At 38.7% G+C, this 16,096-nt stretch overlaps 2 protein-coding genes across 3 annotated transcripts; one reads left to right on the top strand and one right to left on the bottom strand.

Annotated features, from left to right (window-relative positions):
• Positions 1-678: 678 nt before the first annotated feature.
• Positions 679-6,287, bottom strand: LOC108267776 (UAP56-interacting factor). 2 transcript variants are annotated; one of them, XM_017472191.3, is made up of 9 exons: positions 5,978-6,287; positions 5,138-5,266; positions 4,769-4,947; positions 3,877-4,013; positions 3,615-3,687; positions 3,246-3,310; positions 2,979-3,053; positions 2,677-2,806; positions 679-2,598 (listed from the first exon to the last, which is right to left on the bottom strand). In XM_017472191.3, the coding sequence occupies exons 1-9, from the start codon at positions 6,042-6,044 to the stop codon at positions 2,497-2,499; spliced, it is 957 nt and encodes a 318-aa protein (XP_017327680.1). In that variant the 5' UTR covers positions 6,045-6,287; the 3' UTR covers positions 679-2,496. The 2 variants fall into 2 exon arrangements, with proteins under 2 accessions (XP_017327680.1, XP_017327679.1); XM_017472190.3 differs by having other exon boundaries at positions 679-2,601; positions 5,978-6,201.
• Positions 6,288-6,655: 368 nt separating this feature from the next.
• On the top strand, positions 6,656-15,330 carry cpdp (CPD photolyase). Its single transcript, XM_017473201.3, has 9 exons — positions 6,656-7,109; positions 11,473-11,618; positions 11,734-11,916; positions 11,999-12,157; positions 12,301-12,499; positions 12,642-12,794; positions 13,163-13,284; positions 13,416-13,575; positions 14,596-15,330. Exons 1-9 carry the CDS (start codon positions 6,800-6,802, stop codon positions 14,742-14,744), a joined length of 1,581 nt encoding a protein of 526 aa, XP_017328690.1. The 5' UTR covers positions 6,656-6,799; the 3' UTR covers positions 14,745-15,330.
• Positions 15,331-16,096: the final 766 nt, after the last annotated feature.

Raw genomic sequence — 16,096 nt, forward strand, 5'->3', positions numbered from 1 at the left:
GTTACGATTTGATCCGCGTGGCCGTATCGTTTCAGCGCCGGTCGTACGGTGTAATCCCAATAATTATGACTCCCAAACATCAAGCACAAGTCCCAACACCTCGGCTGTGTCCTATTTAAAATCGTCCAGCGCAAAGTGAGTAAAATGTTCGTAAATAGGCTACAAGACGACTATCTGACATTGGCTGTGTTCCATTTAAATGTCCCTAACTAGAAGCGCAAATCCAAAACATCTGCTGAGCCAGGATTCACATCAGGGCTGTTTCATTCAGATGTCCCTAAATATTGTGAGGCACAATCCTGACCTTTTGGTTGTGTTTTGTTTAAATAATAATAATCATAATAATAATGTGAAGTGTATGTCCAATAAATTAAAACAGTCCTATTCGGTCAAGATTATTGCCCTGAAAAATAAGACACAGCCGACATCTGACTTGTGCTCATGTCTGAGCCTTTTAAACAAACTGCATTGGCTGCGTCTCATTTAGACGTTTCACTCAGAACTCTCACACAGCCGAGGTGACACTCGCCACGCTTCTAATTAAGGTTCTTCAAATGAGACACAGCCGACTCGTGTTTATTTTATTTATTTTTATTTTTTTTATCATTTCAGGTTGGGATGGGGGTTTACAAAAAATAAATAAATAAGTAAAAGCTGTGAAAAATCGTTTCAACCGACTTTGTAACCAAAGATGCAAGGCAGTGTAATTTTTTTTTTTTTTTTTAATGCACATTTTGTTATTGTTCACAATTGTTGTCGCTTTTTAGCATGTTCTTGCATGTTCTAGTATTTTCTTTCTTTTTTATGTCGAACCACTTCCATACCTCATGTTTGTATTCTGGTTGTGAGATAGCAGGCTGTGAACAATGTCATGATGGGGGGAGGGGGGAGGGGGGAGAGACTGGGGGAAGGGGGGGGGGCAGACTAGTGTTCTTTCTGCACACTAGCCAGTGGGGGAAAAAATATGAAGTGAGCCATGTTTTTGTTCCTTTAAATGGTGTTGGAGTTTCATATGCCAATAGTTTTGTTACATTGCAAAAACAAATTTAATGTATTTAAATAAATGCAATATTCAAAGTCCTGACACTGCAGGGTTTTTTTTATTCCCTGAGACTGCTTGTTAATCAAATGAGATCTTTTATTTATTACATTACCTCATATTTATTATAGTACTTCATTTATTATAGTACCTCATAACATCATATTTATTATATCTCATTACCTCATTTATTATAGTACCTCATAATTACCTCATATTATAATACATCATTATAGTACCTCATTTATTATAGTACCTCATAACATCGTATTTGTTATAGTACCTCATTATAATTACCTCATTGTAATACATTATAGTACCTCATTGTTACCTCATATTTATAAAAGTACTTTACCTCATTTCTTGCAATACCTCATTACATTCTCATGTATTACAATACCGCTCAACATTTATTATAACTCATTATAATACCTCATTTCATTGAATAATTTATTATAATACCTCATAATAATACTACCCAACATTTATTATAGTATCTTACTTATTATAGTAGTTCATTTATAATTGTAGATTGCAACAAGCAACACTTTGCTCGTTTAGTCTTGTTTTCCATTAGGTTTGTACCGCCTACAAATCTGCATTTAAGTGCTCCCTACTTGTACGGAGGCAAACTTCAACAGCTACAACTTTACAAATTAACTTTGGGATTTTTTGTTTGTTTGTTTAAACATTTTGTGAAGGTGACCAGGGTTCCGTTTCAGAAAGGACTGATTCTTAAATCCTAAATTGAATTTGCCAATCCCGAATAAAAAGATTTAGGATTATTATAAGTCTTTATGGTGAATGCTGAAAGCCTTAATCAGCTGATCCATAAAAATGTGATCAATAAGAGCAAAGACAAAAGCACTGTTTTCTTAAATTATATAAACGCAATATTTCTTTTCAGCTGGTTAATTTAGGAATATTACCGGGTATCCAGTTAGCTGGATTTTTGCAGTATTGATTCAATTACGAAAAGTCAAAGAACTGATAAATCCACTAACATTATCATCCTGATACATTAACACCACTACAAATATTTATCACAACAAGGTGTTTATTTATTTTTTATATTTTTAAAAAATGTTTAAAACACCCAACTGTTCAACAACAACAACAAAAAAGTCAATATGCACTAACTCCTGGCAGGTCATAAAACATTTTTTTTTAAAAAAAAGGTTGCTTAACGTAAAAAGACATGAATAAGAAAAACATAGGGACTCCGGCTTTGGGGGAAAAAAGGGACCGTCACTGAAAATGGCAAACGCAGGACGCAAATTATGGAAAGAATTCCCGTCAAATCCGTATTCCGACCTTGGGGGGGGCAAAAACAATAGTCACTTCAGACAAGGAAAGTCTGTTCAAACAGCGTTGGAGCAGCCGTCCGTGCTGCAAGAGGTGCCACGGGAGTCATGTGACCTCGGCAAGCTTTTGTAATTGGCTCTCCGAGCCGGGTGCTAGCCCACGGTGACGAAGCGGCCACCTCTGGCGTTCTGCTGCACCGCCGCCATGCGCTTCATTTTCAGGATGCGGAAGCGCTCGTTAAGCGTCATGGCCGTCTGCTTTAAAGACAGAAACGCAACGTCAGGTTACGACCTCGACTGACGGAAGTTTGCGCATGTAAAGTGTAGAGGTACCTGTTTTCCCACGCTGTTGATGTCAAACTGCAGCGGCACCCCTTTGGGTTTTTTCCTCTCAGGCTCTGGTGCTGTGTTCTGAGGGGGTGGAGTCACTGTGGGTGGGTGGAGCGACCAGGAGTGGGCGGGTCTAGTAGGGATAACAATAAAAACAACAGCCACTGAGCACCCTTACTTCTGATTGGCTGGTTAAAATGTTGGGGTTTTTTTCTAAAAAGGATATGGCCCCGCCCCTCGTCTGATGGACAGCTAAGATCCTCGTGAAAGACTGAGAAGGTGTTGATAAAGAGGTGTGAACGTACTCAGGCTGAGTTCTGGCTCCGGGGTTATCTATGGACACAGTGAGAATGCCGCTGTTGTTCTGAGGACTGCGCCACCTGGTGGTCACACACACACACACACACACACGCGCGCAACAGTGTTTAATCTCATCTCATTGCTGTGTGATCTATACATAAATTCAGATACTGGTACACATGCAGTTAACTACGTTAATACGTGAAATAAAATTGGGGGGAAAAAAAGGATTATGGTTGAGAAGTTAAAGTACTCGAGTGTATAAGGCTTACGGTCGGGTTCTCCGTGTTCTCTGAGCTGCTTGGATCGGCGCCGTCTTCTGCACGTGAGCACGAACCTGGCACACACACACACAAAATGTAATTCTCTTATGCCTAGCTGCTGTAGTTTTTCTTACTGGAATGTAGCGCTCGTTTCTACTCGCTGAGATCAGCGTTAAAATTAACGGCAATTTAAAAACCACTTTTCACCAAGCGATGGAGCTGCATATTGAAATATGGGTTACAGATTGAATTTTTACTTCCCTGTTGGAATCGAGGCCTCGGACCCGACGCGAAATTAACACACAAGACCACCTGAAAGATTGACACGTGTTATGGAGGCTCAGAGAGCAGGACGACTGGAACGAATTATCTAGGCACCTTCAGGCCTCTTCTGGAGAGGAACATAGCCTGGCGGGCCTCCCTCTGTGACTCGTTCACCGGAGGAGCGTTCCTGTGAGGGGACAGCAGAAAACAAAATGTAACAACTGAAGAAAAAAAAATCCGTCAGGTTTAAGACAGCGTTAAAAACTAAAATGCTACCATGATTATTCGATTTAACTCAAGTCCTGTGCTAGAATTTATCCATGCTTCTATCTGGCGTTCACAGGATTTCATTTTGGTTCAGAAAATGAAGGCTCACCATTTCCTGCGCAATCTGAAGGGTCCGTTAGAGACTCGACCCGGAGCTTTCTGGGTGTCCGCCAGCATATACGGCCGCCTCTGCATCTGCACGTGTGCGAGCGCGTGTCTGTGCGGCGAAACAAATGGCCTAGTTCTCTGCAACAAGAAAACCGCAGCAGAGAAACAAACAAAACGTTCATTCACAGAAATGTTGCTTTTCCCACCACAACTAAAAATCGGGCAAAACCGAGTGCTGGAACTATCGCGGGAGCATCAGAGAAGGGTCCGCCGTCATTGTACGGCACGAGACCGGCCTCTAGAGGCGAAACAAAAAACTTTCGCTGACTAATTTTGTTGTGTTATTTGAAGTGTTTTATGATTCATTTTGGACTGCTATGTTATTGTTATTTGTTATTCAGAGCATTACTTTTTGGTTCAGTTTGGATGCATTTGGATTTGTATATTATATATATATATATATATATATATATATATATATATATATATATATATATATATATATATATATATAATTATTTTTTTTTTCATTAAAAAAAGCACAGTATGTTTTCACAGTACAGTCGATGCTGTTTATTTTTGTAATAAAGTTCAGTGATATTTTACGAAATTTGAGTGTTACGTTTACATACAGTACCAATTTTAAAAGCTAAAGGTTCATTAATCGGTTATCGGCAGGTCGGTACCGCCGGACCACTATCGCTTATTTATATGATAGCGTGTAACTTTAAACAAAAGTAGAAAACAGTACCTTTTATATAAAAAAAATTAATAAATAAAAATAAATAAATAAAATTTAAAAAACACCCCAGGGTCTTGTTTTTGATTTTTTTAAAAAAAATAAGAATCAGTGCCCGGCGTTCTCACATTCGTGGCCGGACAGACTGTGGTACCTGAAAGAGAGCAGTGCGTTTCACTGAAGCTCGGTTAATGCCGTGTTTGTTCAGGTTAGCCCGGTTCAGCACGGGTCGGTTTAACGGACTGACGCCTTTAAGCAAGGCCGCTTTCCTTGCTGCGAGGCCGGTGATCACGCCCTGTCCACGCCGCCGGAACAGCTTATTCACTCCGCCTCCTGAAAACAACAACAGTAACAACAACAACAAAAACCCACAATTTAGTTTGAGAAGTCCTGGTACTTTTTATATAATAACAATGTGAAGGCATGGTGAGGATGAAACCATCTGGAATATCAACAGCCAGACGTAAATTCCTGATTAAGAGTGTGTTTTAGCGTGAAGGTAGGATGTAGATGATGTAATGACCTCGGTGCAGTGGCGCTCCTGCTCGTCTCCCCGGCGCTAATCGTCCTCTCACACCGAGCCTCTGCTTCCTCAGCGTCACCTTCTGACCCTGGATCTGCTTCTGCTTCTTATTTAACCGGATAATGTCATCTGTATGAGAAGGCGAGGGGAGAAAAGAATCATAGAAATAATTCCACAAAACATCACATTTACACAATTTCTCCAAACTTAACGGATCATCCAAGACATGCAAAATGTCTGGACTTTGCTTCTTCACACGTTAATAATCTAATAAGCCTAATAATATAATAATCTCCTCAATATCAACGTCCTCCTTAAGTATTTCCTTTAAATAAACTGTTTTTTTTTTTTTATTGGCACGCAAATTAGACGTGATTTAACTCATCAGTTTGGCTGGTTAATATTCATATTTTAATTATGATTTAATTATCTACAATTAATGAAGATAGATAGATAGATAGATAGATAGATAGATAGATAGATGTTTAATTAGGTAAATAGATTTTGAATACGAGCAATGTTCCACAATCACCTTTTTTTAATCTCAAACAGAAGCTGAAAGTCAATTTAAAAAAAAAACATTCTTATGACAAAGTTATAAACTGACATCTTAATTGAAGATAAAAACGCATTAATCTAGCCAAGCTGGCTCACTGAAAAGCGGACTCGAGGTTAACTCCCAAATTATTGCCTACCCCTTACTTAAGTGCACTATTTGTTGTATAAAAGAGCCGTTTCGCGCAGCCTTCCAAGTGCCCTAGATGGAAAAACGCGACGCCGTTTGAAACACGTCCCACCTTAAATAACAAGGCTTAGCTAACTAACAAAGCTGTTCCTTACCGAGAGACATGTCAACTTTATCGGGTCCTTCTGCATTACCGCTTGATTTGAAACTTGATGTATTCATCGTTGAGGTCAATTTCAGTTGTTTGTGTGTGGAGAGAAAAAATAATTAATAAAAAAAAAGGTCGCGAGAGCTCCTACCAACTTAGCTCTAAGGCTAAACGCGCTATGCTAGCTTTCGCCTCTGCGCGAGTTAATTATACTGCGCATGCGTGAACTCGCTGGCGTTTTATATAAAACAAAAATAATTTATTATTGAAAACAAGAAGAATTAACACAAGTGTTGTATGACACCAAAAACAATTAGATTTTTCTAAAACTAAGAACAATGGTGAATTATATCGACGCTTAATGGACGGTTAGTATTATTTGTGGGAAATGTAGTTTTTATGTATTTTCTTACTTTCGAACTACAATACACGAACCGAAGCGGGATATATAAATTAATTTGGAAAACGAAATATATTACAACTTATAAATTCAGTTTGTAATTCGGAAATCAACCAACAACCTATATATTACTTAGTAATGTATAGGTTGTTGATTGATTTCCGAATTACAAACTGAATTTATAAGAATTTCAACTATTATTTGTTTTAGCAAACCGTTGTAGTAATGATTACTACAACGTTTTGCTAAAATAAATAATTAATATTAATTAATATTAATAAATATAATTAATAAATAAATAATTCTCTTTCACGCCAACTTCCTCGTTCAACGCTGTTACCAAGGGAACAGCGCCCCACCCACTGAAAGGCGTTGACCAATGACGTGCCTGTGTTATAAAACATTATTTTTGCACGTGTGAGAAGGCTTATGCGGGCTATTTCTGGCATAATTATTCGCTGTAGTTTAGAAGTTAGAAGATTTTCCGTCATCATGTCCGAGAATAAAAGGAACCTGAAGCGCAAAGGAAAGCCGATGAAAGGCCTGGAGAAGCTCGCAGCAGCCCGGGGAGCGGAGAGAGGAGAGAGGTGGCTGCAGGAGAAAGTGGCGGAGATGCGGAGAAACTCAGCTGAGTGTAAATTCAACACGAAGCGTCTCCGGTTCCTGTCTGACGCCAAGAAAGTGAGACAGGGCTGCGGGGCGGTGCTTTACTGGATGGTCCGGGATCAGAGAGTGCAGGGTAATCGTTAAAAACAACAACACTAATACATAATAATAACAATAATAATAATAATATGTGCAAGAGTCGGGAATAGAATTAAAACATAGAGATGGACAAATAGAAACAAAAGGAAGAAATGAACCAGAAAAGAAGTGGGAGAAAGGTTATTTTTGTGGTCACCACAAGATGGCGCTGCTGGGTTACTTTACATAAAGCGCAAAGATTAAACTCCATAATGATTATTAAAATAACGGGATCATCAAATATAAACAATGATAAATAAAAAGTTCATAAAGTTGGTGTTATAAAATGTGTTTCAGTGAAGCAGGCTGATGGAAAGAAAGGAAGGAAGAAGAGATAAAGCAGTTTACTACTGGTTTATTACTTGGTTTTGAATGACGTGTTAGAAGAAATAATGAAATAATAATAATAATTGTTATTATTATTATTATTATTATTATTATTATTATTATTATTATTATTACAATAATAGAAGAAAGAAGAGAAAGGAAGGAAGGAAAAGTTTTGGTGTTCGCCAAAAGATGGCGCTGATGGTTTACCAATTTTGTCTCTCTCTCGCGCGCTCTCTCTCTCTCTCTCTCTCTCTCTCACACACACACACAACCCGCTAAGAGTAAATTCATTATATATGTATATATATAAAATTAAGCATTGTCAAGCATAAATCAGTAAACTTTTGTTAATAAATATAGTTGTGTACTATTAAGCTGAAAATAATGTTCAAAGAAAAGTCAGCTAGCTAAGATTAGAAAACTATTTTTTCCTTACGTTAAAAAAAGTCCCCAATGCTACTAAGCTAATATTAGAAAATGTCGGAAAACCGAAGCTGTTTAACTAACATTTGGAGAATACCATGCATTATAAAATATCCCTAAAACGTTAGTTCGTTAACATTGTTAAAATATACCTTTAAAAATTATTTGATCACATTTGTTAAATATTCTTTTTCTTTGTTTTTTTTTCTTTTTTAAAAAAAGGGGAGATAGCTAACATAAAATCTCTCTCAAGAAAGCTAATATGTTAACCCCCTATGGAACTAATCATGAAATCACAGTTAAATAAAGTAATTACTTTACATTTTTAGTATATTTAAGGCTAAAATCATTTTCCAAAGCTTGTTTTCCACATTTGACCTTTTTTTTTTTTTTTTTTTTTTTTTTTTTTTTTTTTAAGAGTTTCATCACTTATAACTGACTTTGTCCCATTTGGGTAAAAGATTTTTGCTAAATTTTCTGAAATGTCACACCTTCAAATGCATTTTCACTGTCTATAAAGAAGTTAGTCAGTGTCTTGGTGTTTCAGAAACATTTAAAAAACTTCACATTCCATTTCATCTTATGCTACAATATTTGTTTTGGAACTCATGTAAAATTTTCTGAAACTTGAGGCAAAATCAAATGCAATTTCACTCTCTTGAAAGTAATGTAAAAAATCTCTTAGTGAATCAAAAACAGTAGTGTAGTAGTGTAGTGTTTTAGAGTTTTCAACACAGTACTCTATTCTAGTTCTGTTTTATGTTATGCTACAGTAATTGATTTCATTTTCACTCACATGTGAAAATCAACAAGACAATTCTTTTTAGGTGTGAAACACAGGTGTACCCCACACTTTCCACACATAACTCGAGTTTGACCTGTGTAGTCATCATTTTTGCAGCGTCCCTGCTTGTCAGTGTAGTGAGGCCAACGGGAAATGTCATCTTTCCTGATGTCTGGTTGTGTTATGTATTCTCTCCTTTGCTTCTTATTTGACACTGACTGTCCAGAGCTGGGTCGGCCACGTTTCGCTTTGTCTGTGCCTTGCCTATAGAGGACATCTGCAACTGCTGTTTTGAACTCTCTTAGGCTGAGTTCCTCGCTTTGTTTAGGAGAGGGATCATTTTCCCTTTGGTATAGCAGCCATGCATTTAAACACAGTACATCCAGGATATGAAAGAAAATACGAATGTTCCATTTCCGTGACTGAATCTTTGTTCGGTACAATGCAAACAAGGAGTCCATCAGATCAACACCTCCCATTTTTTAAATTATACATCATCACAGAGGATGGACATTTCACATTGATGATCTGATTTGTCCTCCTGTCCCATAGTTGCTCAGTGGAAGCTGGGTAGGCCCCAGTGGATGTCCTCAGAAGAGTGACAGTGTGGTTGTCTTGTCATTTGCTTGTGATTATTTGCACATCCTCACACATGGCTACCTTCTCATGAAAAGTGCCCCAACCAGCCCTTTTCATTTCCTTGTCAGTTTTCAATTGCACCCTTTTAACCTGTTAGTTCTCACTGTGCCAAGGCAGTAGATCCCTCTCTTTGCCATTTGAACTTCAAGGCCCATGCTTATGAACCAATTGTCATGGTACAGCTTGAAATTCTGATGTGGGGATATGAGTGATGTCAGTCATAGAACTATGTTGCTACTGGCTCCCAGGTCATTTCACTGACTGGTAGTATCCTGCCTGTGTGAAACTCAAAGTTGTATGCAATGCCTTTTGAGTCACAAAGCATGTACACCTTGTACTCCCATTTATGGGGCTTGCTGGGGATGTACTGCTTCAGTCGACTTTTTCCTTTGTATGGAATTATTTGTTCATCCACACTTAGGTGTTCATCCATTGGAATACTTCTCATTCGTTCTACAGAAAGTTGAGGAAAGGTCTTATTTTGAAGAGAGGATCTCAATTTGAGTCATCACTGCCAAGGTCTAAAGTGTTGTCACTGAAGTGGAGATTGCTCTTGATTTGTTCCCATTTTTTCATTGGCATTACATGAGCTATCTTGTCAGTGCGTGTGCGGGTCTGCCAGCACATACGTGTTGCATTAACTCCATAGATGGACATTTGGAAAGCAGTCCCAATGAACTGTTCGATTTCTTTCTCTGTGCAGTTCAGGAGTGAGTTAACCTGTTTTTGCATGGAGTAAAGGTTTGTTTGCTGGACAATATGTTTGAGACACTCGGAGGAAAACATTTGCTGGAAGTAGTAACTTGGAGGATGCACCTTCTCTGCTGAGGCAAGATGCATCTTCCAAACTGGCATCGGATAATGAATCCGAATGCCTGACTTCCACAACTACCTACAACTTATTGCTGGCCGCTCCTGATTACGTTCTTCCTCCCTGTCCTCATTCTCACTGCTGCTATCCTCCTGATCCTCAACTTGATAATTTCTTACTACAACCTCATTGTCTGATGCACTGCTGTCACTATCATCACTACCTTCTGGAATTGGTACAGCTTTGCCTCTCTGTCTTCCATAAAACTTACTAACATCAACCTAGAACACAGACATGAAGACTCTTATACTGCCTGATAGTACTGAATAACATTGGCAGCTACACAGGAAATATGTATCCCTTAAAAGGACTTTGTCATTTATACATGACACACAGATTTTGTGTGTTCTTGAGTTATTATTTTTCTAAAATGTGGATAAAAATGACAGAAATCTTTAGAAAACACATTTGGATGTACAATTAATTATTTTTTAGATGGGATTTATATGTATTTTCTAGTATAAAATGAACTCCCAATGGTGGCTTGAGAGCATCTAACCTAACATGTGCTAATGTCCCCTTCACTTCCTTTTTGCCAAACATGTGAAGCACATGGAAATTATTTTAATTTCATTTGCTGAAGGCGATGTCTTGTGATATTATTAAAATGTATTTTATTGATTTGAATATTATTAGTGTTTTTTAAATGAAATTTTCTTTGCGTCATTTATAAATGACGATGCTCTGGGTTACTGACCGGAAGGTCAGGGGTTCAAGCCCCAGCACTGCTAATCTGCCATTGTTGGGCCCTTGTGTGATCAATAAAGACTCGTTATCATTATAAAATATATGCTATAAAATTATTATTATAAAATAATTATACATTATAAAATAATATAAAATATCCTTAAAATGCTAGTTAGCTAACATTATAAAATATCTCTGAAGAAAGATAGTTAGCTAAGATTTTACAATATCCCTTAAACAGTAGGCTAGTTAGTTACATTATAAAACATTCTTTAAAAAGGACTCAGTTAACAGTGTAGAAAAAATTGAAGTTAACTAGTAAATGTTAGGAAATGTCCTTAAATAAATAAATAAATAAATAAAACCCCTAGATCAGCCTTTGATGTAAAGTCTAGTTTTCTGACATATTTCCTGTAATAAAGTATAGTTTTATCAGTTGAAAGTCATTTGAATGGCTAATATTTTGGTTTTATTTTCATTCTTCCAGTGAGAAGTTAGAGGTTGTGTCCTACGGTGACGTAGATGGTGTAGTTACAATGGCGTTTAACAGGAGAAAAAATATGAAGTGATCATGATCAGCTTTTTTTGTTAGCCCGGTGTAACCGTGCTTGTGTGTTTCTGTAGATAACTGGGCCCTGGTTTACGCTCAGCAGCTCGCCCTGGAAGAGAATTTGCCTCTCCACGTGTGTTTCTGTCTCGTGCCACGGTATTTAGAGGCGACTTATCGCCAATACGCCTTCATGCTCAGGGGACTGCAGGAAGTGGCCAAGGTGAACATCTCGGTTATCACTAATTTATACATTCAACTCTGTGTGTGTGTGTAAAGTTAGATTTGTCATTACTGTTAGTGTTTACGATGAAGAAGATGCGCATGTTTTGCTGTAGGAGTGTACAAGTCTTTGTATTCAATTCCATCTCCTGCGTGGCGAGCCCGAGCTGACGCTGCCTGGTTTTGTGAAACACTGGGACATCGGTGCCGTCGTGACTGATTTCAACCCTCTCCGTCTTCCACTGCAGTGGACTGAACGTGTGAAAAAGGAGCTTCCGCCTGATGTCCCCTTCATTCAGGTTTTCTCTCCGTCTCTCCTCAAGCCGTAAATCCGATTACATCCTTTCACGTGGTTTTCATTGCTCTCTGTTTGCTCTTCAGGTCGATGCCCATAACGTGGTGCCGTGCTGGGGGGCATCGAATAAACTGGAGTATGCAGCCAGAACCATCCGGGGGAAAATCACCAAACTCCTCCCAGAGTTCCTCACCGAGTTTCCTCCAGTGGACATGCACCCTCACCCGTCCACCAAAGCGGCAAAGGCAGGACCGGAACACTTCAGAGTTTATAACGACATAATGATTTACATAATCATCGCTAATGACGATGCGTTGCGAGACTATTCGTTATATTAGCGATGTACTCGTTTAAATATGAGTTTCCTGAAGCATGTTTGCTCTTTTAGAAGGTGGATTGGGAGAAAGTGATGTCATCACTGGAGGTCGACCGCAGCGTTGGGGAGGTTTTGTGGGCACAGCCGGGAACAGCGGGAGGTGTCGCCATGCTTGAGTCGTTTATAGACCAGCGGCTGCGTATTTTTGCCTCCGAGAGGAACAACCCGAACGCCAGTGCGCTCAGCCAGCTCTCACCCTGGATCCACTCGGGTGTGTGATGTGTGTATGATGGTTCACTTATTCATAAAATGAATAAGCTGCTTATAAACATATTATAAACTATAAGCTGTCTTTCTCTCTCTCTCTCTCTCTCTCTCTCTCTCCCTCTCCCTCTTTCCTTTCTCTTCCGCAGGTCAGTTATCAGCTCAGCGTGTGCTGTTGGAGGTGAAGCGTTGGGGGAAACACTCGACCGAGTCAGTGTCCTCCTTCACAGAGGAGCTGTTAGTACGCAGGGAGCTCTCCGATAACTTCTGCTTCTACAACGACAACTACGACAACATCAACGGTCAGTATACTCTGCCAGAAGAGTGTGTTTAGGGACAGTGAAGGAGGCATGACCTCTGTCCCTGGGTTTTAGGGAAGAAGGCGTGGCCTCTGTGCCTTAGTCTCAGTAAAGGAGGCGTGGCCTCGGTGCCTCAGTCTCAGTAAAGTAGGCGTGACCTCAGTAACTCTGTCTCAGTAAAGGAAGTGTGGCCTCGGTGCCTCAGTCTCAGTAAAGGAGGTGTGGCCTCGGTGCCTCAGTCTCAGTAAAGGAGGTGTGGCCTAATAATAAACATTGATGATAAATATAAACTCCAGTATACAGCATGAGCTGTGATGAACTCGTGGGGAAAATGTTGGAGCAGAGTGTTTAGTGTGCCGTTGTGTTCTCAGGTGCGTATGATTGGGCGAAGAAGACGCTGCAGGATCACGCTAAAGACGCTCGGCCTTATCTGTACACACGAGAGCAACTGGAAAACGCAGACACACACGACCAGCTGTGGAACGCTGCACAGGTATGAGAAGGCATTGCTGCACTGAAGCCACGAGGCTAATGTAGGCATTTTAGCTACGTTTGCCTAATATCCATAATATATATGTATAAGTGTGTGTGTGTGTGTGTGTGTCTGTGTGTGATGCTACCCAGAGGCAGCTTATGTTAGAGGGGAAGATGCACGGTTTCATGCGCATGTACTGGGCTAAGAAGATCCTGGAGTGGACAGCTTCACCCGAGGAGGCGGTGAACATCTCCATCTATCTGAACGACCGCTACGCGCTGGATGGCTGTGACCCGAACGGATACGTGGGTGAGAGACGCAGCAGTACTTCTGCTTTTTATTTGTATTTTAGGCCACTAGGTGGTGGAGGTGTTGTGTTTGTGTGTGTGTGTGTGTGTGTGTGTGTGTGTGTGTGTGTGTGTGTGTGATACTCAGTACATCTGGTGCTCTCTCAAGAGCGAGTGTTTGAGTGTGTTTAGTGTTTAGACGGAGTGATCGTCGTAACCAGCAGATGAACTGCTCAGATTTGGGAATTGATCCAAACAATGTCAAGGTCACAGCAAGGTCAAATATCATCTGAAATTGTTTCTCAATTGCGTCCTTCCTGTGTGAAGTTTGTTTAATTAAATTGGTAGCTATAAGAACCGGGCTTGTACATTGGTGTTGAGTTCTACAGGTTTCTTTCTTTCTTTCATTGTATTTTTCTACATGTTCTTCATGTTTTTATTTGCTGTTTCTTTTCTCTTTGTTTATTTTCCTTCATTTTTTTTCCTATTTCATTCTCATTCAAAATTTTCTTTATTTTCTTTCTTTTTTTGTGTTCTTTTGTTTGTTCTTTTCTTTCTTACGTTTCAGTTTTAAGTTTTATATATAGTTAATTCCTTCTTTCTTCCTGTCTCTTCTGTCTCTAGTTCTACTTTTTACTTCTTTCATTTTCTTTCTTTTTTAATAAATTTTTCTTTTGTTTCTTTTACATTCTTTTTTCTTTCTTTCTCATTTTCTTTATTCTTTCGTTTTATTTATTTATTTATTTCGCTTTTCTTTTTAATTCATTTTTCGTTTCTTTGTTAATTTTTATGATTTAAAAAAATTATTTCTTTTTAATTCTTTCTCCTGTTTTTTTTAATTAATTCTTTTTTCTATTACATTCTTTTTGTTTTTTTCTTTCTCATTTTCTTTGTTCTTTCATTTTCTTTTCTTTTTATTTTATTTACATTTTTAATTCTTTAATTTTCTAATTTCTTTCTTTCTTTCTTTCTTTTTTTCTTATGTGTGTATATATGTGATTGTACCCTGAACTGTTGCTATAATGTGTATGTGTTTTTTCAGGCTGCATGTGGTCCATCTGTGGGATTCATGATCAGGGCTGGGCGGAGCGGCCCGTTTTCGGTAAAGTGCGCTACATGAATTACGCAGGCTGCAAGCGCAAGTTCGATGTGGGCCAGTTCGAGAGGAGGTACGCTGGGAAGAAGGCCTGAGACACACACACACACACACACACCTTCATTAGGGCTTTTAGAAGATTTGTGTTCAAGTTGCTCTAGTGTTCACTTGCATTCTGTCATTTTGATTCAGTGTGAGTTTTATTTTCTGCTAAAACTGTCAGCATGTGTATCTATTAAACCCGCTGTATTAACATTCTTTATTAAACATCAGGAAAAAGGTGAGAGATGTTAGTGACGGTTTATCTAGCGCTAACTGGATCAGTGTAATTAACATGTATTTGTGTTACGGTTGATGCTAACACTGTCTAATATCACCTGTATGACAAGTCTATGAACAGAATAACTTTCATGCTTACAGCAATCGTAAGAAAATAAGCCACCCATGTAGAGTCATTTCCTTTCATAGATTTAGGGATTTTTATGGAACAATAGTTTCATTTTCTTCTTGGTTAATAGACTGTAGAGGGTAAAAGTTAATAAAACATAAAAAACAACTTTAATATATATATTTTTAAAAGTAAATCTCAAAACCTTGAACAACTTTTGACTGTCATCAAATATATAAGCACCTAAATGTTTGTTTTTTCTTCTGTTTTTCTAATAAATTTGTTTCACAGTTTGTTTTGTGATTGTGATGTATTGTGTGGCTTTTAAGGTGTTTTTATTCAGGCAGAATCACTGACTCATTCATTCACTCCCTGACTCATTAACTGATTCACTGACTGACTAATTGACTCGCTTACTAAACGATAGACACAGACTGCTTGTCTCAATCACGGATTCACTGATTCACTCACTAACTGATCGACCAACTCTCTGACTAATTGACTCACTCACTCACTAAATTAACGACTCAGTGACTCATTCAGTAACTCGTAATTGATTCACTCATGGATTCACTAACTCCCTCACTGACTCAGTAACTGACTCGCTCACCGATACTCTGATACTCTGACTGACTAATTGACTCGCTCACCAAATGATTGATGCAGACTGACTCACTCACTCACTCACTCACTCCTTTTTATTGACTAACTGACTCACTCACTGATATGACTGTTCGTTCACCCACTCACTGACTAATTGACTCGCTCACGAAATGATTGACGCACACTCACTCCTTCACTGAGTCTCTCATGGTTTCACTGATTCCCTCACTCTATGACTAATTACTCACTCACTCACTAAGTGAATGACTCAATGCCTGTTTGACTCTCAGTAACTCATATTTGACTTGCTCACTGACCCGTTCACGGATTCATTAACTCCTGCACTGACTGACTGATTGAGTCACTGATTCACTCATAACTGACTGACTCACTCACTGACTAATTGACTCTATAAATGAATGACTCACTCAGAAAGTCGTAAATGACTCACTCACA

Source organism: Ictalurus punctatus, chromosome 7, assembly GCF_001660625.3.
Source record: "Ictalurus punctatus breed USDA103 chromosome 7, Coco_2.0, whole genome shotgun sequence".
Classification (NCBI taxonomy): Eukaryota; Metazoa; Chordata; class Actinopteri; order Siluriformes; family Ictaluridae; genus Ictalurus; species Ictalurus punctatus.